At 39.1% G+C, this 27585-nt stretch overlaps 2 protein-coding genes across 2 annotated transcripts; both read left to right on the top strand.

The window, feature by feature from the left end:
- The first annotated feature begins 1756 nt into the window (after positions 1 to 1756).
- hsh2d (hematopoietic SH2 domain containing) lies at positions 1757 to 8036 on the top strand. Its single transcript, XM_088424800.1, has 6 exons — positions 1757 to 1818; positions 2072 to 2216; positions 4537 to 4626; positions 5349 to 5514; positions 6833 to 6961; positions 7049 to 8036. Exons 2-6 carry the CDS (start codon positions 2098 to 2100, stop codon positions 7358 to 7360), a joined length of 816 nt encoding a protein of 271 aa, XP_088280926.1. The 5' UTR covers positions 1757 to 1818; positions 2072 to 2097; the 3' UTR covers positions 7361 to 8036.
- A 4960-nt stretch (positions 8037 to 12996) lies between these two features.
- tax1bp3 (Tax1 (human T-cell leukemia virus type I) binding protein 3) lies at positions 12997 to 23357 on the top strand. Its single transcript, XM_088424751.1, has 4 exons — positions 12997 to 13335; positions 14708 to 14827; positions 22579 to 22656; positions 22798 to 23357. The coding sequence occupies exons 1-4, from the start codon at positions 13297 to 13299 to the stop codon at positions 22948 to 22950; spliced, it is 390 nt and encodes a 129-aa protein (XP_088280877.1). The 5' UTR covers positions 12997 to 13296; the 3' UTR covers positions 22951 to 23357.
- Positions 23358 to 27585: the final 4228 nt, after the last annotated feature.

The following is a 27585-nucleotide window of genomic DNA, read 5'->3' as shown; positions in this document are numbered from 1 at the left end:
CTTAACTACTATATCAAGTGTTGATTTATTTCCTCTTCTTAAATTGAATTAGATTTTTTAATTTCATTCATTTTTTTCCATTTGTTTTGTGTTTATACTTTCAATAAATCAATATATATCAATTAATCAAATCAGGAATAAAATTAGATATGTTTTGGTTTTTGGAAAGATTTGTTCTGAACAACCAATTAAAGGATGGAAAAATACTGATACTTTTGTCGACCCTGTTGCTAATGTTGTTTGAATCACATCAGTCAGCATGACTTTTTCTTAAAGTGCTGGGCAGATTTGATGACATGGACTCACAGAGGCTGAAATTTGATTGGATAGTAAAACAAAAAAAGGCTAAGTCGCAAGTGGCAGTGCAGCCAAGAGAATTGCTACAAAATGAATTGAATTGACCATTGATAGTAAATTAAGAGCTGGGCAAGCCGCCCCAAAGCGGTGAGTCAGTGACAGAGCACCCACCTGAGGTGAGCACTTACACACTTTCAACAAGTACTTTATGATGTAAAGGCTTGTATTAATACACAGACTAAGAAAGACCATTTGTACTGTCCCCAATCGAAAGACGTAAACCTGCTTCAGTTGGCGCTCAGTCTGTGATTTTTTTCATGGCTTTGCGTTGTAAAGATTGTAGATTGTGGAGAATTATTGCCACATGTATAGCCCGAAACCACACAGTGAAATTCTTACCCTGTTCGCCTCAGCAGCACAGAAAATGCTGAATTCTGACAGAGAAATGTCCATTTGTCAAGGATTTGTCCAGCATCAGCCCTATCCATCCATATGTATATTTACATTCACATTTACATTCCAAAGCTGTTTCGTTTCGAATCATTTAAAAAAAAGTGAGGAAAAAAAATGTTAACAGCCATAAAACTGTGTGGGTTTTGCAGACGGGAATATGCAGTTGCAATAAAGTAAATGCTTGCCTGTAGCAACATAAATGCTTTCCTGCAACGTTTAGTTCTTGGATCGCAGCCTTTTGTCAACTACAAGATCCACAATGCATAGCAAGAACTTTGCATTATGGGAGTCTTGGCTAAGCCACTCAATGAAGTAATTGAAAGGCTTGCAAATGTCATAAATTGACTGCAGGCTCCCCCCGGTGATTTGGGGTTTAGGTTTAGGGCACAAACATTTCTATTGCACCCTATTCTTGAGTTGCTTTCGAAAGGTTTAATGCAAAAATTGGGAATATGTATCGTAAAACGTGGGAGTTTTCATTATGTCCAAAATTGACAATATTTCCAATCTTGTATGGCAGTAAATGGGCTAAATTTGACATGTGCAGGGTGTACCTCTCTTGTGAGCATTTAGAAGGGACAGCAGGACAGCATATTGAAAGTCGACAGGTTTTGACAATCTATGCAATATTTTAACCTCCTTGTGGGGGCTTTGTATGCTTTTCCTTCTATATCATACCTAAAAAAAAAGTCTAAAAGCCAAAGTTGGTTTAAAATTTTCCTCATGGGTAAATGGGGCAGCACCTCCTTTTTGGGTAGATTTCCGACCCCCCCCAAAAAAAGCAACAATTTAGTAGAAACATGAAGTTGATACTTTTTAAGATACACATTTAACAAGTCATATACAGAAAAATGAACCATTTTTGACACTTTTTCTCATAGTTTTCTATTAAGTTCTTTTGCCTGTTGTTGACAAAGCTGGATAGACGGATTCTTTTTCAAATGTGGTAATCTTGATATGACCTGGTTGTTCCGCATGATGCGTTTGTGCCCCTCCTACCCCAGGACAGGTTTGTTAAGGTGCTCAAGTTCGGCAGTCATTCTCTACACTAAAGGTCTACCAGTGAAGGTGAGTTTCTTTATTGGACTCGGAAGGCTTTGTAAATACTCTAAAAATGAATTTTGAGTCATTATGTGGTCACTTTTAAGATTTATGCTGTTATAATGTGTATTTTGTTGTTGTTATATATATATTTTGTGTTGCCCAAACACTGGACAATACAGTTGTGACAACTGAACAAGAACATTAGTAAAAATGAAAAAAATTATTTTTTCTTGTGCTACATTAAAAAAATGTGCATTTCTCTTTCATTTTGCCACAGAAAAATTAAGGTGAGCCTTTCCCAGTATGACCGAGCTGAGCCAACCGTACCAGCCACTGAATAATACACGGTTTAAAGCTTCCCAACCCGCTTGGATCCAAAATGGAGTTGTTCCTGAATGGTTCTACTGGAGAATCAGCAGGAAGTAAGTCACTTTTAGGTTTCACAAAAGAAATCTGACCTTAACAGGTGAACAAACTACTTCGCTTTGGTTTGGTCATTTGAAAAAAGCGAATGGGGGTGTTGAAAAGTGTATGAAATATATCATGTTAAATATTACTTCTATGCAACTCTTTCTTAATGAACACATTTATAACATTTTCAAAAGCAAAAACAAAAACATATATATTTTAGTAACATAACACAATTACCATATAAATACATCAATTACAATAGCTGTTAGAGCTATTATTAGTAGTATATGTACAGTATGTATATATATATATATATATATATATATATATATATATATATATATATATATATATATATATATATATATATATATATATATATATATATATATATATATATCAACATTTTGAAGATTTGAACAAAATATACATTTTAATTAGCCCAAATTTTAGAGTAGCCAAATTTTATGCTACAAATATGTTAAAACTCTTGACAATCAGAGGGGGGCATTTGCAGCCCAATTGTTTTTTTTTTCTTTTTTGGCCTGTTTGAAAAATCAAAAGCATGGGCATCATAAGAAGCTAATGAAAAAAAAAAGTAAACCATTGAAAGACATTCCACTATTTTAATGAAGAAAATGTAAGACTTTTTACGTTGCAAAACATCTCACTTTTTATTTTAAAATTACAAATGAAATGGAAGTTTGTCACATTACTTTTTTTACAAGTAAAGCTGAAACAAATATTAAGAAGATATCACAACATATTTTACAAAATGTGAATGTAACAAAATACTGTATCGCCAGTTTTTTTTTTATTTGACGTAAAAAATGGCAAAGGTATGTACAGTATTTTATTACATATTGTTAAATAGTAAGTACTTCAATACTTTAATGTTGCACAGTCAGCAGCATCAGTGATACAGTGTACTAAAAAGAAAGAAACTGACTTAAATGCTTTGATGAAATAGAAAACAACAGGCTGCTATGTCTGATCTTTAGATGGTGAAGCCGCATGTGGCTCATTACCCAAGGTTGCACTTGTCTTGATTCCACATAAATGAAAACAAATTGATATCACATCACTTGAGGCTTCTTATTTTTAATTTATTTGTGAACTGTATTTAATCCGTTTGCGCGTGTTTGAGTTTATTTAGGATGATATGACAATATGACTGAACTGGATTTTCTCAGAATATGGAGGCTATACATGAATAATGTTTTGGGTTGTGATGATACAATTTTAACTGATGATGTAACACAATGTTTTAAGTTTGGCAATATCACTCATGACTGGATAAAATATTGCAATCACTATTCATCAAGCCCTTCTTGTCTGACGGGTAAGCAGCGGTTGTTTTTGACCACACCTCATATCCATGACAAGTTTCTTTTCCTCATCATTAGTGATGTTCGATACCACTTTTTTTTAGATGGATACCAGTATGAGTTGTCAACTCTTGAGTGGTCACAGATAACGATACCAACTACCTACCATTCGTACTTTCATACACTAAATTTCTATAAAAATCAAGAACGGATCATTTTCAATAAAAGACTTAATTATTTCAATAAAGCATTTTGCTTAAAGGGGAAGTCAACTACGCCCCTCAATTGTTATGATCATTTGTTTTCTGCAACCCCACTGGTCTGAAAATAGTATTGTGGTTACTATTGTGTTTGTGGAAATTGAATTAGGTAGCAAAATCCACACATTTTTAACTCATTCAATGCCAGGGATGTAGTTTCACATCATTTTAAGATTCCAGACATTCAATCTCAGATACCAGGTATTTGTAAATTAATGTCCTTATTGTACTTAAATATCAATTTCATACTTAAGTATCTGGGATTTAATGTCCAGATTCTTAAAAAAAAAAGTTGAAAATACATCCCTGGTATTGAATGAGTTAAACATCTAAGCAACCCCCCCCCCCCCCCCAAAGATAGATAGATAGATAGATAGATAGATAGATAGATAGATAGATAGATAGATAGATAGATAGATAGATAGATAGATAGATATTTTTTTGTATTCTACTAAAGTCATATTCTATCCAGAACATGATCTAAGGTTTTTTGTTTTTTTTTGGCAGCCAGACATTATTCAAGCAGAGTTGTCAGATCTATGTCATATATCAAAATCATATCAGACCTTTTAATTCTTTCTTTGTCACTTAGGGAAATGATACAACAATTTTAATGTATTACAAATTATTCTGCGTATCCCGAGGTTTTGCTCTTGGACCCAGAGTGGTCAGGGGACCCAGTTTGAGAAAAACAGACAAATATCCCTTTTTAAATTAAGGCTTGTCTTTGTGTTTATTCGCAGGGTTGCGGAAGAAATTCTCATGTCCAAGCCTCCAGGCTCCTTTCTTATCAGAGTCAGCGAGAGCCGAATTGGCTACACGCTCTCATATCGGTGAGTTCTCACTAAAAATACTGGAACTAATCTAACCTTTTCAAAATCAAGCATATCAAATCAAAACAAAACTTGCTTGTCTGCCAAAGATATTTCGCCTTACATGTCAGTTTTTGAGTAAAAGCCTTTTACTTGCTTCAAGCATTTTTTTCAGGTATCTTAACTAGGTTTTGAGATTTTAAACACTATAATGATTTTTGTATAGTAAGTGTAATCAATCTGTTTTTTTTAGGTTAGTTAAGTATGGAAGAAGTCAAAGCTTCCTGGCAGCAATGTTAGTTTGGGCTTGTAGATCCCTAAAACGGGAAATACACATGTATGCTTGAATGGGCTAATGTGAGCTCAAAGTACAGAGAGGATATTTTGACAGAGGTTATTATAACCTTTGTTGAGGTCAAAAATCATGTTTACTCAACAAGGCTTCTTTTAAAGGAGTATTGTCGCATTATTTTGATTGTTCATATTCCATTCCATTTGTTTTAAGAAGGGAAACAGTTTTCCAGAAGTTATTTTGAGTGTGTCTAAAAGGTCTGTGTTCAGTAAGTATTAAATCGCCATGTCCAAACATCTATGGGCCATCTGTTTATCCATGACCTGGAAGATGCTGAAATTCAGCACAATATTCCTAATTTCATAACAGTCTTTTATGTTTTTTTCAGACTGTTTTTTGTAGCGCTGTCACACTAAGTCTCACACTTCTTGTTTTCTCTTCATCGCCTCAGTGCTGAGGGCTGCTTCAGACATTTCATGATTGACGCCAAGGAAGACGGCTCTTGCATCATTGTGGGTGAAAGATGCCACCACTCCAGTTTGCAACAACTGGTGGACTATCACCGAAAGGTCCCCATTGCCGCCCACAATGAGGTGCTGACTCTATCTTGTGGACAGGTGAGAACTCCTGAGTAGTCACTTGTTGTAATATACATTTGTTGGTATTTTTGATTCACCAGCTGAAGCTTAAAACAGGGGTCTTCAATCCGGGTCCTGAAGGTCTGGTCTCTTGGATGTTTTGTTTCTAAACTGCAACACACCTGATTCAAAAAATCAAACAATCAGCAAGGTTGGCAGAAGATGGATAATGATCCTGAGCATTTGAATCCAGCGTCATGAAACAGAGTAGACAAATAAAACATTGAGGACACCGGCGTCCACCAGCAGGTTTGGGATTGCCATCATGACAGGCACAGACCACCTGAAGCCTACTTCTAACAGGCGCCTCGACAATGGAGGCGTGGAACATGGTCCACTCGGACGTAATGTCTTCCGCCCACCCCGAGACGTGGGAGAAGCTCTGCTGGAGGTGGGAGTTGAAACTCCTTCTGTCAGGGGATTCTGCTAAATGTTACCATCAGACCCTCACAATATGTTTGCGTCTGCCAGGTCTGACCAGCATCCTCCCCCACCATCAGAGCCAATACCACTAGATGGTGATCAGTTGACAGCCCCACCCCTCTCTTCACCCGGGTGTCCAAAATATGAAGCCAGGGGGCGATCAAGATGCCCACACCTCCTCCGCCTCTCATCGCAGGCAACTCCAGAGTGGAAGAGAGTCCAACCCCTCTCAAGAGGACTGGTGGCAGAACCCAAGCTGCATGTGTAGTCAAGTCCGACTATATCTAGTCGTAATTTCTCGGCCTCTCACACCTGCTCAGGCTACTTATTTGCCAGAGGGATCATATTCCATGTCCCAAGAGCTAGCTTCTTTGGCCGGGGAGCAGAATGCCAAGGTCCCTTCCTTTGGAGACCACTGAGCTCACACTGCACCCAAACCCTATGGCCCACAGGTGGTGAGGAATATGGACTCCACCTCCAGGCCTGGCACCTCAGCGGGACCCCAGTGAGCCTTGTCCAAGCAAAGGAAAACTAGATCCAAAATGATTATTCTTCTTTATGGGTCTACGGATTATGCTTAGTCTAGTTCCCTCACCTAGTACCTATTTGCCATGGGTGACCCTAACAGGGGCATAAAGACAACTTAGCTCCTAGGAACAATGGGACACGCAAACCCCTCCACCACGATAAGGTGACAGCCTACGGTGGGGACAGGCATTCTTAAGACCCAACAATTGGTATACAAACCAAATGTTTCTGTATGAAATCTGAATGTTACCTGGCAGAGTTGGTAGAAAATTAGGAATTGTGTGGTACAGTCTTGTATTCACTTGTTGAGCTAATGTTTATTTATTCTGTGTGCTTTGACAATTAGACCCCAAATGCCGGAAGCAAATTCAGCGGGAACAAAGCTGTGCAGTCTACAAAAAATCCTTCGATTCCAAAAGAACATCAAGATGATCGAAATAACAATGCGCGCCACAGCCTTTTGCATACAGCCACGGTAAGAAATTAAGAATCATTTGCACATCAGTCGCAGTTCTGTTTTTCTTCTAATAATTACATGGCTTAATTTTTTCGTTATTTAAAGCCCGTCCCAAAGACCAGGAAGCGATACATCACTGACAACTCTCTGCCTTCCAAACCTCTTGAGACCCCTTCTGGGAATTTGGGAATCACAACCCCCAACACGGAGGTGGCCCCCGCTCCAACCACTGACCTTGACAATGAGACGAACACTAAGAGGAATGCATCTTCTGGGAATGATGAGCTGCAAGAGATGACCTGGGAGCAGCTGTTTGACGCTGCACTCTCGGCTTACAACGACGAGGGTGAGAGCCTACCGCAGGAGTACTCGCCACCACCTCCTTTTGCACCTGGTTATGAAGCACAAGAAGCGTGAGACAGAAAACGCACCAATAGGACTGTTAAATGGTTTAGAGATCAGCCTTTATGAGGCAAAACCCTACTAATGTGAATGCACAATCCATCCATGCATCCATTTTCCACACAGGCAATTGTCTGTATTATGAATACCACTAGTTGTATGTGGGCTTCCTCGAGTGGTGTGTGAAAGAATCACTGCATAAGTACAGTTTTACATTCACTATACTTGCATTTATTATCAAAGAATGAATTGTTGTGAAACATTTATTTGGGTATACAGTCATTCATTTATTATTATTTTTTTTTATTATGAGATACATTTTGAACAACTCCTGTAATGAAAAATTAGTATTTAGCTCATATTATGTTTTGTTGTTCATTGACCACATGGCTTTGGTTTTCACAAAGGCCTTTTCACCCAACACACGTGGAACTTTCTGTTGCAGCTAGACATTCTTGAAAGATAAGTCCAACACTGACATATTGTACTCCGTGATTTTGCCTCACTTTAGGTTTTAATTACTTCCACTCAAAGTTTTTTTTTTTTTTTTTATCTTGTAGGCATTCACTACTGTGTGACTGTATGAGAATCTTCATTTTTACTTATCCCTGGGCACTCCTTTGCAGACCACTTAGCTGTTCTGTAAACTTGTGTAATTGAAGCTTCAAATAAAAGAAACCCGAAAGGAAAATTTGTTTTCCCAGACTATTTTACTATTCTCACCGAAAATCCTAAAAAAATTCCACAACACTCCTAATTTTATTGTTTTCCCCCAGGTCTAAGCGCAGTGTTAACGTTTGAACTGTGCATAACGTAACAGTGATTAAAACAATATTAAATATACTTTGGGGATTTAAGTTCTTGTCTTGCTCTTGATTATTAATGTTGGACGGAAGTGAGTTACTTTTTTTATGGGTTAGCCCAGGTGCTACAACACCTCAGTAACGGGTGACCGATAGTAGTAGCATATATATATATATATATATATATATATATATATATATATATATATATATATATATATATATATATATATATATACACACACACAATGGGGGACTTTTCTGAAAACAATGTATGGATTATTTTGAATATTATTATTATTACTGTATTGTCTCATTTGATAGAACTACCTTGTTAGTTTTTGTACTCTAATGATATGAGGCCCCCTCCTGCCCAAGTCAGTGTGACGCAATCTCGTTTGCTCTTTTTGGGTGAACACAACAAGCAATCTAATTGGAGACCAAGCATTCAATCAATGTTCTTTTACCAACTCTGATTGAATAGTTTTATGGCAAATTTGTAACGTGTATGCCGAACTGAGAGCGCAGAGTTTACACAACTCCAGCGAGCGAGAACGAGATGTTGAGGGAGGGAGGGAGGGCTATCGTGAGGGAGCTTTACGTTTTTCTGTGCTCAAAATCCATCGTCGCTCGCTCAAACACTAATCGCGCTCAATATTTTTTTCTGTGCTCAAAATCTGTTTTCGCTCACTCCAAATCTTTATAATAAGTCGTATGGCTTTGATAATATAAAATACAATGAAACAAAAATAAAGTGCATATTTATCACTAAAAAAGGTAGAACAAAATACATTCTCATTTCACAGAATATTGCACTTCCAAAATATGTGGAAAAACTGTTGCCCAACTGAATAACATTAATAATTCTCAGTATATTTACAACAAACAAGATTTGAAAACAAGCTTTTTAAAGTGAGCTGCACAATTGAAAGTGTGAGCAAAGCATGAAACAATACGTGTACAACTGCTAGCACATATCAAGCATTATCAGTCACAGATGTAACATATTATTTAGTCAAGACAGTAATTTTGTTCGTTTAGATCCATGCGAATAATTTCTATTTGTGTATTCATTCGGAATTTGCACACACACACACACGCACACACACACACAGACACACACACACACACACATATATATATATATATATATATATATATATATATATATATATATATATATATATATATATATATATATATATATATATATATATATATATACATCAGATTATAAAGCGCACCATCAATGAATGGCCAAGTTTCTAAAAATTGTCATATATAAGGCGCACCGGATTTTAAGGCGCGAGTTGGAACCATAGTACTGGCTGGGGTTGCATTATACATCCACTAGATAGAGTTGCGTTATGCAGCCACCGCTTCACTAGAGAGAATGTATTAAAAACAGCAAAGTCATCAAATTTTATTCATAGAATATAAACTTTATTCATACAATATAAGCGTTGTATGGATATTATACTAAGGAATATTTGTTATTAATAAAAATTCAGGTAAAATAGAGAATGTATTATTGGCAGTTGCTATTTAACTACCAAACAGGAACCGCAGAGTGCAGAATAGATCCAGATCAAGCCAAGCACTCGTGAACGCGCGGCGCTGCAATTCTTTCGATTTTCCCCTCGGCATGCATTATATATTTTTGAAAGATCCGCTATTTTGATATTGAGCACGAAGAAGTTATGAATAAATGAATGTCAGGGAAATTTAAACGACAAACATGCAACGGTAAGAGTGAGAAGCCAAGCGCAGGTGAACACATGGCGTCGCCGTCCTTTTTTTCCTCGGCATACATTACATATTTTTGACCTGCTATTCCGATAAGGAGCAGGAAGAAGTTATGAATAAATGAAAGTCAGGAAAATTTAAACGACATACATGAAACGGTATGAGTGAAGAGTCAAGTGCAGGTGAAGGCGCGGTGCCGCTGTCTTTTTTATTTTCCCTCGGCATACATTACATATTTATGACCTGCTATTCCGATACGGAGCAGCAAAAAGTTACGGATAAACGAAAGTCTGGAAAATTTAAACGACAAACATGAAACGGTATGAGTGAAGAGTCAAGCGCAGGTGAACGCACAGTCCCGCCGTCTTTTTAATTTTCCCTCAGCGTGCATTACATATTTTTGATTTGCTATTCCAATATGGAACAGCAAGAAGTTACAATTAAACGAAAGTCTGGACAATTTAAACGAAAAACATGAAACGGTATGAGTGAAGAGTCAAGCACAGGTGAACGCGTGGTGCCATCTTGTTGATTTTCCCTCGGCATGCATGACATTGTTTTGACCAGCTATTCTGATATGGAGCAGCAAAAAGCTACGAATTAACGAAAGACAGGGAAATTGAAAAGACATGCATGAGTGTGGTGCCGCACACTCTTGAGTCCTCAAAAAAAAAAAAAAAAAAATTGGGGTTGAGCCTGCAGATCAAGTTAATTTATTGGGCTGGGCCGAGTCAGACTTGAATACCCTCGAGTCAGGTCGGTTTGAACTGTATTTTTTAGGCATAAACTAAAGTTTATCCAGTCAGCACATGATATGATCCATATATAAGGCGCACCGGATTATAAGGCGCACCATCAGCTTTAAAAAAAAAAGGCTTTTAGGTGCGCCTTATAATGCGGAAAATACGGTGTGTGTGTGTGTGTGTGTGTATGTATGTATATATATATATATATATATATATATATATATATATATATATATATATATATATATATATATATATATATATATATATATATATATATATATATAGACAGTGATCCCTTGCTGCTTCGCTACGCTCGGTCTTTCGCGTTTTTTTTCTGCGGGAGGATAAAAAAAGCTATTCTGTATTCCAGAGAGACATGCTTTGACGGTTTCTTGCATGCCAGACAGACAAGGTAAGTATAAATGCACTTGCCATGGGCCCTCCTCAGACGTGGAACTATACACATATTTACTTCAATCTTAAATGATTAAACCTTATACACTGTACACTGTAAGCAGTTACCCCTTCCCTTTAAAGTCTCACGCAAGTTGCTGTCATATTTGCAGAGGCCCGAACATTGCATTTAAGTAAAATCTGAACATGATCAATTATGATAACAATGGAGAGTTCTCACTTGAAATACCATTTTATTACAAGACAAATCTAGTTGAGTGATATCCAACGGTATTTTCAAAGAAACGGGGGAACTGCTCACTTACTGCACAGTGTATGAACTGTAATCATTTGAGATTGAAGTAAATATGTGTCCTGTAGTAATATTTGTCTTAAATAGTATGTATAGCATGAAGACTTTTCACATTAAAAAAAAAAATAAAATAAAATATTTACCGTATTTTTCGGACTATAAGACGCAACTTTTTCCTTGGCATTTGAGCCCTGCGGTTTATAGTCCAGTGTGGCTTATCTATCTTTTTTTTTTTTTTTTTTTTTTTTTTTTTTGCTAGCCAGCAGCAAGCAAATGTGTGTATCTGTTCGAGGTTTCATTTTATGGAACAACTATGAAATAGAAATGAAAAGATGTTAATCAATGGCTGTGCTCAAAGAGTTTTAAATATATATATTATTTTAAAAAAAAATGTCTAAAATGAATAAGAGAATGTATAAAATTTTGGGTAAATTTGTGACGTGTAAATTTTAAATACATTACACAGTATATATGATTTTGTTGATGTATTCATGATTGTGTATATGAATTATGTGGAATGTGTTTTTATGTTCACTAAAATAATCTATCAAACAAAGAGAGATACAAAAGATGCTTTTGAAGTACTGTATTGATTTTGATTTTGCACGTCTATCTAACTAACAGTGTTCTGTTAGTGTTGAAAATATCCATCCATCCGTTTTCTATAAATACGTTGGGACTAAACATGCAGGTATGTTCAGTCTGTTAAGAGAGGATGTTGCTGTTGGCAGACAATTACAAAATAATTAAATAACAAATTTTGTTTTACAAACTTTCATGTACCATCTTTTTGCATAAATACAGTATCTCATGTCATTACCTGCATCTTATAGTCCTGCACCTATAAATCCCTGTGGTTTATCCATGACAAAAATCATATTTTTGCTCATATTTGACTGAATTTAGAGGTGTTTTTATTTTGAAAAGCAACATCAAATCTACTGTACATACAAGTATCTGCGCTGGATAGCTGGAGGGCTCAGGTTTTGCCTAAACCTGGTCTAGTTGCAGGATAGCTCTGGTTATGGTTGTGAATTCATGCATAACAGTCGAAGTCCTAGAATTCAGAGGCATTTATTAAGATCAGCTCTGGAATAGAGTACCCGTGCTGCATAATAGGATGTTTCCAGTCTCGTCTAGAGTTGGTCTGGTTGTTGGATAACTATGGTTTCTTTTATTTTTTCAATCAAGCGTAATGGTGGAAGTTGAAGAATCCAGAGGAGTTTTATTTTAAAAACCAACATCAGCCAAGAGTAACTGTGAAATACCAGAATTGAGATTGTAATAGAGAACCAGTCTTGTATACCAGGGCATTTCTAGTGTTGCCTTGACCTGGTCTGATTGCGGGATTACTATGGTTATGTTTTATGGTTTAAAAAAAAGTAATAAAACATATTGTACATTGTATTTTGAAAAGCAAAACCTGACTTGTGGTAAAGTTCTTTTTTTTGTTTTATTCTGGGATACTTCAGTCTTACGTACAACAGATCTAGTTGCGGTATAAAACTTTTCCAAAGTTATTTATTTATTAATTTATTCGGGTACAATGGCCCAAATTGTAGAAATTATGGAGATTTTATTTTGAAAAGCAACACCGGATATGGACAAAAATACATAGAGAGCTACAGTGTCCCCTAGAGTTGGTCTGGATGTGGGATAATAAGTTTTATATTTTTAATGAATTATTTAAATTGGGTGAAATTGCAGTCACTGTATATGTTGGAAGCTGTTATTTTGAAGGTGGTCAACAGCGCTCGTTGCCGGCTGGCTTTACTCCAACTTTACGAGTGGGGGCTGGCCTGACAAAGATCAGCCCTGCTTTAACTCATATTGTAGTTAGTCATCAAGGAAATTGCCCCAGTTTGGATTTATTATTCTTCTCGCTAAATCTCTATCTTTAAGTAGTTGTCGTTTTTCTTTTTCTCCAGCAGATAATCCAACAGCAAAATGTCTTTTGTCCCCGGACAGCCGCTGACTGCTGTTGTGGTAAGTTGAACTTTGAGAGAGAGACTGGGACATTCAGCGGTACCCACTGGTTCACATTCTTACAGAAAGTTTAAGTAAAGATAATATTCTCGTCCTCTGTTGCCTCTGTAACTGAAATATCATCCTAATAAATAACCCTATTTGTATTCTTGATTACACAGTTAGCTAAATTGTACTTTAGCTAGCTATCGTAACGAAAGATTACTCGTTTTGTGGAACGTATCATCTCCGTAGCTGACTCGAAGTGTTAGTAAACAGTGATTTAAGTTAAGACATTCATTTTAACTTTTCCTATAAACTAACAGACAACAATTTAGCTTTACGCTTGTCAAATGGTTGCTGACATCCTAATGGGCGTCACCCTCGATGACGTGATTTTGAAGCCACCGTAGAAGTGCGGTGCCTTCGATCGGTGTGGGTTATCATAATTGCTCACAGATGCACTGGAAGTCAAATACAGTGCATTATGGTTCTTAAACGAAGACACGAGTAGCCCTAGGGATACATAAAGGTGCTTCAGGCGATACCTGAAATTTTAATAGGCTTGCACCAGGTCTCAGCAAATCTAATTATTGCTTTATAATGCATGGAAAGCATAGCTTTCGTTTCAAATTAAGAGCAATTTAATTGGAACATAAAAAAAAACCAATTGCGAAATTGTGTTATGGTGACTTCTTTGCAAAATGACTTTGACTAAAATATGCCTAGAGATACTACAGATGGGTGATTCGGTGAATCATTTAGCACATCTGCTTCAATGTTAAGGGACTCGAGTTCAATTCCAGCTGGCTCCAGCCTTCCCATGTGGAGTTTGCACGGTCTCCCTGAGCCCACGTGGCTTCTCTCTGGGCACTCTGGCTTCCTCCCACACTCCAAAAACATGCATGGCAGGTGAATTGGACACACTAAATTGTCCTTAGGTATGATTGGTTGCGTGGATGGTTGTTCATCTCTGTGTGCCCTGCAATTGGCTGGCAACCAGTTCAGGGTGTCCTCCACCTACTGTACATGTAAAGGAGAGCTACAGGTATGTAATGGCAGTTCTATGAGCCCCCGGATGACCGCCAGAGGCGAAGCTTAAAACACGGACCTCCGGGCAGTACTCCAGGCCTCTTCAGGCCGCATTGCGTCAGCTGCACCGCGAATGAAATGTCCGCTTACCCGACATGCACACACACTAGAGGTCTTTGTGTTGATGAGTGACACCCTCAACTGCAGTCATTCAGTCTGAAGCTGCTTTCCACCGTCACAACTATTGACACTCTGGTTCTGTCCCAAGGAGGACCTACAACGTGTGTGTACAGTTGCATATTTGGGCACCCTTTCAAACCTCCTCCTGATGAATGTGTTTTTTTTTCCTTCTGGCAAGCAGCAAAGGATTGAGATCCAGAAGTTGCGCCAGGGAGACAATCTCATCCTGGGTTTCAGTATCGGTGGAGGGATTGACCAGGATCCTGGTCAGAATCCCTTCTCAGAGGATAAGAGTGACAAGGTGAGCATATTTTATTTTCTAAATCTACTTTTTTGTTTTACTGTTTTTGTAGTGAGGTAGAACAAATGCATCATTAGACCCTTTTACTTTTCTCATGGCACTCTTTTAGGTGAAAGGCGATCGGGAGACTAGAGCTCCTTTACCAGAAAACAATTGAAAATATTTTCACATACAGCGAATTTTATGTGAATTTTATGTTCTCTTCAGAGTTCGTTCACACTTGCAGATGTTCACCAATCAGTTGCCAGACATTATTGTACTTTTCTTGTCTCAAGCAAATTTTGAACTTGGGCGGGGGGGGCGCAAAGATTTGGCAAACATTTTGTGAAAGTTTGCAATCTTGAACAAACTTTGAATGCAACACTCACTTCCAAAACAAAAAAATAGACACTTTATACATGTTATACCTTAGGTGTCCAGCTCGAGTCCTCAAGGGCCGGCATCCTTCATGTTTTCAGGTTTTCTCTCCCCAACACACCGGATTCAAGTGATTAGCTTATTAGCAAGTTCTACAGGAGCTTGAAAATGATCCTAATCATTTGAATCAGGTGTGTTTGAAACAGAGGGTTTGAAAACAATCCGGATACCGGCCCTCCAGGAATGGATGTTCGACACCTGTGTGTTATACCATCCAACATCACAATACAACCGGAATCTGCAGAAGTAAACATATCCGATGGTGGACCATTCTGGTAGTGGTGGCAGGAAGCTAACATGAAGCTAGCTTCATGTTACAAGAAGGACAATGTCTGTCCCGAAATTTTTTTAATGTGGAAAGCAGGGACAGTGCAACGACGACTACCTGAGCATTTTGTGTGCCGTAAAAGATAGAGCTGAATTAAACACCGTAATTACAACTTTGTCTACATGTAACCGACATTTTTAAACCTGCATAGTCTCCCTCTCGTTGTTCGTTTATTTAAAGAAATTAGTCTATACTAATCCAGTACACAGTGGTTTTATTCATTTATAAGCATGCCAAGTCTCAAGGCGGCAGTAGTATCGCCAAATTCTGTCCTATTCAGAAAGAACTTCCTCTTCTGAAGTGCCCAATCAGAAGGAACTTCCGCCTCTGACATCATCAGTATCTGAGTCTTTGGCGGGAAAAAGAGTAGCGCGATGAGGCAAATCTCCGGTTTTTAAACGATTCGGCTTTGATGGGGAGAGAAAAAACAAAAGCCCGGCCACATATAGCAAATACTGCAAAAAAGAGACATTTACTGCCAGTTTGCAAAAACCCAGCTTATGTGTAGACAAGGCCTAAATCCGCCACCTTAGAGAATATGACTGTTTTCCTTGGTTTCACTGCTGTTACACCACTAGTTGTATAAAAGGTCTCAATTTCAACATGGTTTCATTTAAAAAAAAAAGACAGTCTGGAAGCAGTTTCTTTCATATTCGTACACAATCACTTCACATTTTTTGTATTATCTAAAGAGGTGATTTTTGTGAGGCTGTCTCCGTATTTATAAGTTAACATTAACTTAGCTTTTTTCTGTTCAAGATGCCCCCCCCATTTTATTACACCTGCGATGTGGCTGTTTTAGGGGTGAGAGATCATATACACTAGTGCCAATAACATGGCAGATCGAGAGGATGCAAGGATTCTTACAGTTAACAGCATGTCATTGAGCTGAATATCACATTTCCCCACCTGTTGAAACAAAGATTGTGTGGTGAGGTGTTATCAACATGCCTGAACAGGCCACTGAATGAATGCTTCAGACGACTTACAAAAGGTGACGTCGTAACATGACATAAGATGATGACAAGTTGACACAAGTACCATTGTCTTTCATAGTTTCTGTATTATTGTATTCTATTGTTGGTTCACACTACACACCTTACGTTACTTTACTGTTGTATTATTAAACAATAGTAGTCTAATAATAAAAATAGTGTTATTATAGTGATATTATACAATAGCTATATGCTATTTTTATTGCCTTGACATTTTGTTTTGTTGGACAAGTGAATGGTGTGTCTACCTCATGGTTCTGAAGTCCTGGGTTTGGATCGTTCTGTAGTTTGCATAGTAGTAGTAGTTCCTTTTGCCTCAGGGTGAGGCATCGGGCAGAGATAGTTTGCATGCTGTCTGTTTATGTAGGTCGTCTACAGGCCTGCATGTTATCTTCATTGAAGATTTTAAATGAAATTGACCCCAACCCCGTGTGTGTAAATAAATTCGCTGACAATCAGTCCCGGGTGTACTCCCATATTCCAAACATCTCGGTCAGTCCAGTCCTGTTCGGTTTGGTCAGTACTTCGGTTGGTCGGTCTACATCATAATAATCAACGATGAAAACAACAACGATACATGTGTATGTAGGCACTTCGCAACCTGTAAGAATAACAACTGTCAAACATTGAGCCATTTGTCATTTTTTTAACTTCAGATTTTTAATAGCCACTTTAGAAAAGCAAAAAGATGGTCATATGGCCAGTAATATTTTTTTTTCAGTCTTTTGGATGTTACGATATTAATTTATATTACCGTATTTTCCGCACTATAAGGTGCACCGGATTATAAGGCGCACCCTCAATTAATGACATATTTTTAAATCTTTTCCATATATAAGGTGCACCGGATTATAAGGGGCACCCTCAATTAATGACATATTTTAAAACTTTTTCAATCACAATAAAGTCATACTCAAAGTAATAACAATAATAACTCAAATAATAACTTTAAACTCTCAATAGCATAACTCAGTCAATATAACCAACTTTGTTCAACTGTAAACACACAAAAGAAACAGGTAAAGCCTACTTTACCAGTTCATTCCCCATCTACGAATCCCAATCTCAATATTGATCCATATATAAGACGCACCTGATTATAAGGCACACCATCAGCTTTTAAAAAAAAAAATGGAGGCATTTAGGTGCGCCTTATGGTGTGGAAAAATACGGTAATTGAAGCAACAAACCCAACAAACATTTATTTATTGAATGTTTTGTTTAATTAAAAAATGGTGCCAAATTACAAATCAAAGTCACATTTGGATATACTGTACCGTACACTAACAAAACTTAAGAACAACTTGGTTCATGTGGGGAAAGTCAGGCTTTTTCCCTGTGTAAATGAGTACCAATCCCCGGCTACAGAAGCTAGGTCTTCGGACATGGAATATCACCTCACTGGCAGTGAAGGAGTCTGACCTGGTGTGTGAGGTAGAGGAGTTCCGACTAGATATACAGTAGTCGGACGCGCCTCCACACACAGCTTGGGCTCTGGTACCAGTCCTCTCGAGAAGGGTTGGACTGAGAGGCGCAGAGCAGGTGTGGGCATACTTATTGCCCCCCAGCTCAGCGCCTGTACATTGGGGTTTACTCCAGTAGACAAGAGGGTATCCTCCCTCCGCCTTCGGGTGGGTTGGATGGGTTGACCGTTGTTTGTGCTTATGCACCAAATAGCAGGTCAGAGTACCCACCCGTTGTGGAGTCCTTGGAAGGTGTGCTGTAGGCTGCTCCCTCCGGGGACTCCCTCGTTCTGCTGGGAGACTTCAATGCTCACGTGGGCAATGACAGTGAGAACTGGAGGGTTGTGATTCGGAGGACAGCCCCCCCCCCCCCCCCCCCCCCCCCCCCCCTGCCCGATCTGAACTTGAGTGGTGCTTTCCTATTGGACTTCTGTGCTCGTCATGGATATTCAATAACAAACACCTAGTTCAAACATAGAGGTGTCCATATGTACACTTGGCACCAGGACACCCGAGGATCGACTTTGTGGTCGTATCATCGGATTTACCGCTGCATGTTTTGGACACTTGGGTGAAGAGAGGGGCGGAGCTGTCAACTGATCACCACCTGGTCGTGTGTTGGCTTTGTTGGTGGGGAAGGATCCCGGTCAGACCTAGCCTAAACGTATAGCAAGGGTCTGCTGGGAATGTCTGGCAGAGTCCCCTGTCAGAAGGAGTTTCAACACTCACCTCCAGCAGCATTTCTCACACGTCCCGGGGGAGGCGGGGGACATTGAGTCTGAGCAAACCATGTCCCGCGCTTCTATTGTCAAGGCGGCTAATTAGAGTTGTGGCCGTAAGGTTGTCGGGGCCTGTTGTGGCCGCAATCCCCTAACCTGATGGTGGACACCAGCAGTAAGGGATGCCGTCAAGCTGAAGAAGGTGTCCCATCAGGCATTTTTGGCCTGTGGGACTCCAGCTGAAAGGGCGGTCATCGAGGCAAAAACTTGTGTGTGGGAGGAGTTCAGTGAGGCTATGGAAAACAACTTCCAGTCCATTTTGGTCCACCATCTAGCATCTCAAGAGGGGAAAGCAGTGCACCATCAACATTGTGTATAGTGGGGATGGGGCGCTGCTGACCTCAACTTGGGATGTTGTGAACGGGTGGCCAGAATACTTCGAAGACCTCCTAAATTCCATCCACACGTCTTCCCCTGAGGAAGCAAAGTCTGGAGGCTCTGAGTTGGGCTCTCCTATCTCTGAGGATGAAGTAACCGAGGTGGTCAAAAAACTCCTTGGTGGAAAGGCCCCGGGGATGGATGAGATCCGCCCGGAGTTCCTGAAGGCTCTGGATGTTGTAGGGCTGTCCTAGCTGACACCCTCTGCAACATTGCATGGACATCAGGGACAGCACCACTGAATTGGCAGACTGGGGTGGCGGTCCCCCTTTTTAAGAAGGGGGATCAGAGGGTGTGCTCCAACTACAGAGGGATCACACTCCTCAGCCTCCCCGGTAAATTCTATTCAGGGGTGCTGGAGAGAAGGGTCCGCCTGGAATTCAAATCTCGGATTCAGGAGGAGCAGTTTGGTTTTCGTCCCGGCCGTGGAACAGTGGACCAGCTCGACACCATCGGAATGATCCTCGAGGGTGCATGGAAGTTCACCCATCCAGTCTACATGTGTTTTGTGGACTTGGAGAAGGTGTTCGACCGTGTCCCTCGGGGAGTTCTGTGGGGGGCACTTTGGGAATACGGGGTACCGGACGCCCTGATACGAGCTGTTCGGTCCCTGTACCACAGATGACAGAGTTTGGTCCGCATTGCCAGTAGTAAGTTGAATCAATTTGCAGTAGGGGTTGGATTCTGCCAAGGGTGCCCTTTATCACCAATTCTGTTCATTACTTTTTTGGACAGAATTTCTAGGTGCAGCCGAAGCGTCGAGGGGGTCTGGTTTGGGAGTCTCAGCTTTGCATCACTGCTATTTGCAGACGATGTGGTGCTCAGAAAATAGTGGCGTGCCCTCTCCGGGTCGGGGAAGAGGTCCTTCCCTAAGCCGGAGTAGTTGATGTTTCTCAAGGGCTTGTTCCTGAGTGAGGGTAGGATGTAACGTGAGATCGGCGGATCGGTGCAGCTTCTGTTGTCATGTGGATTCTGTACTGGTCTGTCGTGGTGAAGAGAGAGCTGAGGCGAAGGGCAAAGCTCTCAATTTACCGGTCGATCTACGTTACTGCCCTCACCTATGGTCACGAACTGTGGGTCGTGACCAAAAGAACGTGATCCCGGATACAAGCGGTCGAAATGAATTGCCTCCGCAGGCTGTCCGGGCTCTGCCTTAGATATAGCTCGATCATCAGGGATGGACTCAGTGCTGAGCCGCTGCTCCTCCACGTTGAGAGGAGGCAGTTGAGGGGGTTCGGGCATCTGGTTAGGATGTCTCCGGGACACCACCCTGGTGAGGCGTTCCGGGCATGTCCAACTGGGAGGAAGCCCAGGGGACAACCACCACATGTGATAAAGACATGGCTAAAGTCTGTTGTATTTTTGTTTTTATGAAGTGGTTGTATTTATCTTTACAAGCTGCGCTCTCAAAGCTGTGAACTTTCCTACTTTTCATGAGGATGCCTTTGCAATCTAGCAGTAATGCATGTTTAATCTTATTTATTCGTGCCTCAATTTCAAGTTTTAATTCATTTTCAAATCATCTAACGTTAACCCTTTCACCGCCATTGGGACAATGTGTCATTGTCAGTGGGTATAAGAATGGTAGTAATAAGATGAAATGACATCCCAGTGCTTCCATTACACACCTTTCTACAGATTCTAGTGGCTACTCGCAACTTTTCCATACACAACAAGCCAGTGCTGGGCCAACTGTCAACAAGGTAGTTTGTAGATTACACTGATTACCATGTATTGTTTGTTGAGCATTTTTGCTTCCCTGGCACATTTATATTATTATTATTATTATTATTATTATTTGAATAAAATCTTGATGGGACAAAAAATTTCAGGGCCTGTAACCTAATCTATGGAAGTGATAATTTTTCACAAATGTTCCAAGTATCCTAGAGTTAGAAAGAAGTAATATATGCCATAGGTTTTAAGCCCCCCCCCCCAAAAAAAAAAAAAATCAAAAAAGAATGAATCAAATGAATTTGATATATTTCCATCACGACAAAAACACACATATAAAGCGAAGATCCCACAGGCTATATTATTCTCATCTTCGACATACAAATCTCTCAGTCAAGATGAATCCCTTCAGTATACTGCCATGGCAACAACAACTACCTTCCTGTTAGCTGTGTCATTGTTTCCCTGTTGTGGCATAAAGATGCTCCAAAACAAATCAATCAAAAAATGATCAACAGTGTTTGAGGCTGGATTTTTATCTTTTTCATAAATGCTCTTAGGGCTTTTTGTTTCTCAACCAGTGACTCAGCACTGAAGGGATTTTTCCTCGATAAGCTTAAATAGAGTTTTGCAGAGGTGGACACTTCGTCAGCATTGACGGACTATGCGTCAGACACTTGCTGGCGGACGCCTGTTTTGCCAACATACCGACAAATGAAGGGAATGATAAAATAAAAGCGAATTAAATATGTTGGAAGTGCAATTTTCATTCGTCGTTGTAATCGTTGGATAGACATTAGGTCAGATGTCCGTCAGTCCGCCATGCCTGCTTTTCTTGACTGAAATAGGTCAACTGACTTGCATCTCAATATTGACTGACTGTTATATTGCCGCATCTTTATAGTACTCACTGCAATCAGCCTGCAGTCAGTGTGCCAATAATCACTTTAGAGTAACACCAAGCTGTGGAGAAATATGTTCAGTTGAGTGAATAAACTGGGTTGCTTCAATTCACTACTTGTCATTTATAGCAATACCGCAGCTGACTTTACTGGAGATTTCTTTGTAGTAATGTAATGAACCAAAATGCATGCTGTACACAACCAAAAGTTAAAAGTAATGTATAAAATTAAGTGTTAAGAGATTTCTTTGTGTTATTTAGCTTTTTAAATGTGTTTTACATAAAACTACTTGCCGATTAAGAGCATCCTTGGATGCATTTCCACTACAAGCAGATCACTCTTTCACAATAAATTTGCATGCTTCCTCTTATTGGCTGTTGGCCAGAAAAGGCAAGATAGAAGATTTTTAATACCCTAATTAAAAGCATTTGAATCGATATGTTTGAGAACTTCATTAATTATCAATTATTGTGGTTCATTTGAAAAATGCTTAACTTACAATTCTCACAAGTAGCATATGGTTGAAAAAAAGGTTTGGGATTTGAGCCAGCCTCTTTACCATAATTAATATTAATTGAATTTATAAAGGTATTTGAATCGATATGTTTGAGAACTTCATTGATTATTAATTATCTCGGTTCATTTGGAAAATGGTTAACTTACAATTTTCACGAGTAACATATGATTAAAAAAAAGGTTTTTGGATTTGGGCCAGCCTTTAGAGATTTTATTGGGTTTTATGTTGCTCTTTACCGTAATTAATATTAATTGAATCTAGGATGCAATCTTATCAATGAATGTTTTTCATATTTTAGGGCATCTATGTGACCAGAATAACACCAAACGGTCCAGCAGACATGGCTGGCCTAATGATGGGAGACAAAATTATGCAGGTGGGTGAAACCTCCACTAGATGGCGGTATGTAAACTCGAGACGCTCCACCAGAGATTTTGCCAACCGTTGGTCCTTACAAGAGCACTTTTTGAAGCTGTGATCTTACCCCAGGTGTAATCCACATTATTTATGTTTGCAGGTAAATGGTTGGGACATGACCATGGTGACTCACGACCAGGCCCGCAAAAGACTGACCAAGAAGAAAGAGGATGTGGTACGCCTCCTGGTCACCAGAAAGTCACTGGAGGATGCCGTGAAAAATTCAATGGGGGGCCATCACCTTCGAAAGTAGCACTGAGGCCTTCCGGCGACCACCAAATGCCACAAATGATCCCACGGATGGCCTGTACACTTGAGCTCCTTGCTAACTCTTTTGAGTCCTTTCATTCCATTATGCCACTGGACAAGAGGAAGACGTGCATTTTTTTACTCCACACCCCAATCAAAAATATAAATAAATGCTACACTGTGTGTCTGTAGCATAAAGAGGATAGCTGGGTTTTTGGTACAAATGACACTATTTTGAACTGGCTGATTGAAACCAATAACAGCATTACTTTGTGTGATCTTTATTTTATTTTTTTTAACTCAAAGCCAATGTCTTTTTATTCTTTGGCAGGAGGTATTTGTAATATAGCGCTTGCCAATTCTTCTATTGCAAATGGTAACCACATTATTAAATAACCCACTGTAAATTTATACTGCCCTACCGTGTCAGTCTAAAGCAGTGTTTCTCAACTATATCTTGCCAGGCCCCCCCTAGAAAAAAGAAAACGTTTTGCGCCCCCCCTCAGTCGATGCACTGAATATAAATAAGATTATTACTGATGAAAATTGCTTAAGTATACCTACACATGTATCCTTTTTAACATTAACAACACAAAAATGCAATATAAATCAACTTTCAACAGCTGTTAATTATTTTTATCGCGTTTATACGGGTTATAGCTTAGTCTAAAATGGAAAAAAAAGAAGCAAGTGCACCAAAGTGCCTGAAACTAAAAGAAAATGATGAAAATTATTACTTTATTGCAATTAAATACCACGTGACAAAAACAAAGCCTTTTTCCTGGGATCATTCCCCCCAGCATTACCTCATGCCCCCCCAGGGGGGCCCGCCCCACTATTTGAGAAGCACTGGTCTAAAGTGAGAACCGGAATGTGATCGTAGAGTGCATTTATTGTGCGAAAGCTATCATTTGATATTTCACAAATCATTTTCAATGGGAGGATTATCCATTCATTCCCAATGGAAGATTTAACATTTCACATTTTGACCTTTCCCATTTCACATTAATCATATTTAACTCTTTAATGTCACCTCATGGATCATTCCCATCATTCCAATGATTCATACAATATTATGTTTTCACTTCAATATTACAATATTCATGTCCAATGGGAGATTTAACATTTCACATTTTGAACTTTCCCATTACACATTCACAACACTTAACTCAATCATTTTGCCTTAGGGACCATTTTCATTGTTCCAATAATTCATAAATATCAATATTTTCCCATAATTCCTTAATTTTCACATATACATATACATCATTCAAGTCAATCCTTTCACATTTTCATCTTTACTAATATGAATTCATAACTGTTTTAAAATTATTACCCATAATTCCTCATTAATTCCCACTGTTCTCACCAAAACTATGTAACCTTCCTTCTTCGCCATTACTCATTCGATTTACACCGTTCCAACTTAAATCGATTTCTCCGATTCCCGCCATTCCATGGGTTTTTCTCTTCCCACAATTCAAAATTTTCCCGCAATTCCACTTCTTTTGTCTTTTCCCTTATGTCTTCTACATTATTTGGTCTATTCAAACCGTTCTAACTTTGTAATACTCAGAATACTTCACAGATTCAAGCCATTCAAACATTACACATCATTTCACCATTCAACGCCTCTCCTTTCAGCGTTTTCGCCTTCACACGCAATTTTTTTAAGGAATTGCGCCTTTTCTAGTCAACTATGAGTTTGCATCCATAATTTAATAAAAAAAAAAATGATGTGGTGAGAACAAAACCTAATATGGAAAAGAAAAATAGTGATTTGCTTTTGTTGCCATGGTGATGAAGAACACATTTCAAGTTACAAAGAGATGTACAGTAGTTTGATTCCGTTTGATACCTTTCCTGTTCAGTCACTCAATTGAAAGGAGCTGAAATGCTCTGGTAAATTTGCAAAAACTTTCCGTGTGAAGTTGAGCGAAGGAATTTGTTAATATTAAAAGGTGGACTTTTGAATACGTACTGTAACTTTTAAATCAGCTTGAGAAATGGTTTTGCAATCCACGACTGTTTGTATTAAAACACCTGAAGATTTGTGTTTTCAGCCAAATCTAATATATTCCCATGGAAATTACCCACATTTGAATTATTGCGGCGTAGTGGTGCACATGTCTTTCCATCCATCCTTTACCTAGCTCCTATCTGGAGTCAGCAACTGGGGGCAGCAGCTTTAGCAAGGAAGCCCAGAGTTCCTTTCCCCAGCCAGCCGACAGAGGAGAGAGCCTTGTCTTAGGTCTTCCCCGGGGCCTCCTCCCAGTGGGACATTACTGGAGCACCTCACCAGAGAGGTGTCCAAGAGGCGTCTCAACCAAATTCCAGAGCCAGGTCAAGCCATCTCCTCCCAACGTTGAGGAGCAGTGGCTCGACTCAGAGTTCTCTCGGATAACCGAGCATCTCTCCCTATCTCTGAGGAAGAGCCTGGACACACTGCAGAGGTAACTTATTTCGGCCGCTTGTATCTTGGCTCCACAGATCATAACCATAGATGAGGGCAGGAATGTAGATGCACCGGTAAATTGAGAGCTGAGCCCACATTCACCATGACGGACCGATACGATGTGTGTAGCGCTAGAGATTTTGCCTTGAAAGTGTATTGCAATACGCTACGATATTAATCATCGAAGATGATGCTGAAGTTGGCTACATGGGCATGTGCCTGTGAACTCAACTTTGATTCAACTCTCAGTTTTACTTTGGAAAACCGCAATTGCCCTTTTCACCTTTAGGAGGAAATACATTCGTTTTGAAATTACCTGTGTTGGTCTTTTGACTGAAAAGGCCTTACTCATTTTGGTTGTGTGTTGCTGTTGACTTTGGCAGCCTCCCCTTGCCACAAAAGTAAAATAGCGTTGTGTTTCTAATCTTTGCCAGTTATCAATTGAGTCAAGTTTAAAAAAATTCGGTTGGCAAAAATTTGAATACAGTATTGTTCAATTTGGGGTCACTTTACTCAAATATAAAGTGCATTTACGACACGCCGCTGCTCTTGACTGCCGGAACTGTATGTGATGCTCTTGATACTGCAAAACTTCCAAATATTTTGAGGGTCAATGTATACTGTCTATCTATCTATCTATCTATCTATCTATCTATCTATCTATCTATCTATCTATCTATCTATCTATCTATCTATCTATCTATCTATCTATCTATCTATCTATCTATCTATCTATCTATCTATCTATCTATCTATCTATCTATCTATCTATCTATCCATCTATCCATCCATCCATCCATCCATCCATCCATATAATAATTATATACATGAATACAATTTATACTCATTGGAATTGTAACTGTGTGTATTCAGTCGTTGAAGGCCAAAGGGATCAACCAGCTGGAATTAAAAAAAAAAGCACTTAAATAAGCACAGAAGTCCAATAATGGAACATCTTGGCCTCCACCAAAAATTCGGCAGTTTTAACAGCGTAGGCAGGCTGTAGAGCTGCTTGTCATCACAGCCCTCGTGATAACCTGGTGACATTCCTTGATAGCTTTAACTCATCAATATTGGTATTTATTTACTAGGCTTACTGGACCCCCATTGCAAACAAAAATAAAAAATTAAGACAAACATAAGTGGCTTTTTTTTCACCAACATATTCAATTTGAGAAATACAGTTGTTACTTTTCAGCCGTACAGAAGTTAACACGCACAAAAAAAAAATATCCTCTTACATTTAGTGACTAAATAATCAAGCTTTTTTAATGATGACGGGGATTATGTAGGTCTGGCCTACGAAAAACCAAAATGCATGCGTAACTGATACCCATTGAAATTCATTCGCAAAAAAAAAAGAACTAAACATTTTTCTCAAAATACCGAGAAACTTTCAATACATGGAGAATGGAGGGGAAAACCCAAAAAACACCCTTCCAAAAAATATTTGAAAGTATTGGAAAAATAATTGTGAAAAAACTACGACATTAAGAGAAACCTTGAATTTGCTGCCTCATGTTATGTACTTGGATTAACAGCTGCTTGCTGTCACATCGTGGCACCCGGTCGATAAGGGGCGCTTCATTCCTTTTGAGAAATAATTGATGAGCATGAGGGTTTGGTTGTGAGTGTATGTGCAAGAGAGTGTGTGTGTGTGTGCGTGTGTGTGTGTGTGTGCATGACCTGGATCCAAGGGAAGCATGCTTCATTTCACTTGCCCGGGCATCCTAAAACTATTATTACACATTGCGACCAGACAATAAAAAGACTGCACGGACATGGCTTGGACTACCAATGTCTGAGTTTGTGGTCACTAATAGCACAACTTGAATACTCTTCATGTTGCTAGGTAACTAATGGAATCACTCATGTCACTTCATTACAGCGCATAACGTACTTCAAATCAATCAGAATTTGGCAATAATGGCAGTCAGCATTATTTTGTAACCATGGACCCAAAGACAACTGAGTGGACCAGTAGTTTTATTACTTTTGTTAAGCGATTTGTGAAGAGCTTAATGACGTTGCACTCAAGTGTTTTGGCAGAGCAGAAAGAGAGCATTGTCTCCTGCAGGCGTGTGAATAATTACGCCCATCTAAACTGGGATCATACATGATGGCCCGCTTCCATGTTACGTAGCAAGGTAATTGTGTTGCCATGGCAATGCTATTTGTTTTTCT

This window comes from Hippichthys cyanospilos, chromosome 10 (genome assembly GCF_059441005.1).
Source record: "Hippichthys cyanospilos isolate Australia breed blue-spotted pipefish chromosome 10, RoL_Hcya_1.0, whole genome shotgun sequence".
Classification (NCBI taxonomy): Eukaryota; Metazoa; Chordata; class Actinopteri; order Syngnathiformes; family Syngnathidae; genus Hippichthys; species Hippichthys cyanospilos.
This window is presented reverse-complemented; position numbering and strand designations above follow the sequence as displayed.

Bases quoted from the DNA above. Each gene is read 5' to 3' on its own strand.
- hsh2d (XM_088424800.1), top strand. From the start codon at position 2,098: ATGACCGAGCTGAGCCAACCGTACCAGCCACTGAATAATACACGGTTT. The intron at 2,217-4,536 runs GTAAGTCACTTT...GTTTATTCGCAG, and splicing joins TACTGGAGAATCAGCAGGAA to GGTTGCGGAAGAAATTCTCA. The intron at 5,515-6,832 runs GTGAGAACTCCT...TTTGACAATTAG, and splicing joins TGACTCTATCTTGTGGACAG to ACCCCAAATGCCGGAAGCAA.
- tax1bp3 (XM_088424751.1), top strand. From the start codon at position 13,297: ATGTCTTTTGTCCCCGGACAGCCGCTGACTGCTGTTGTG. The intron at 13,336-14,707 runs GTAAGTTGAACT...TCTGGCAAGCAG, and splicing joins AGCCGCTGACTGCTGTTGTG to CAAAGGATTGAGATCCAGAA. The intron at 14,828-22,578 runs GTGAGCATATTT...TTCATATTTTAG, and splicing joins CAGAGGATAAGAGTGACAAG to GGCATCTATGTGACCAGAAT.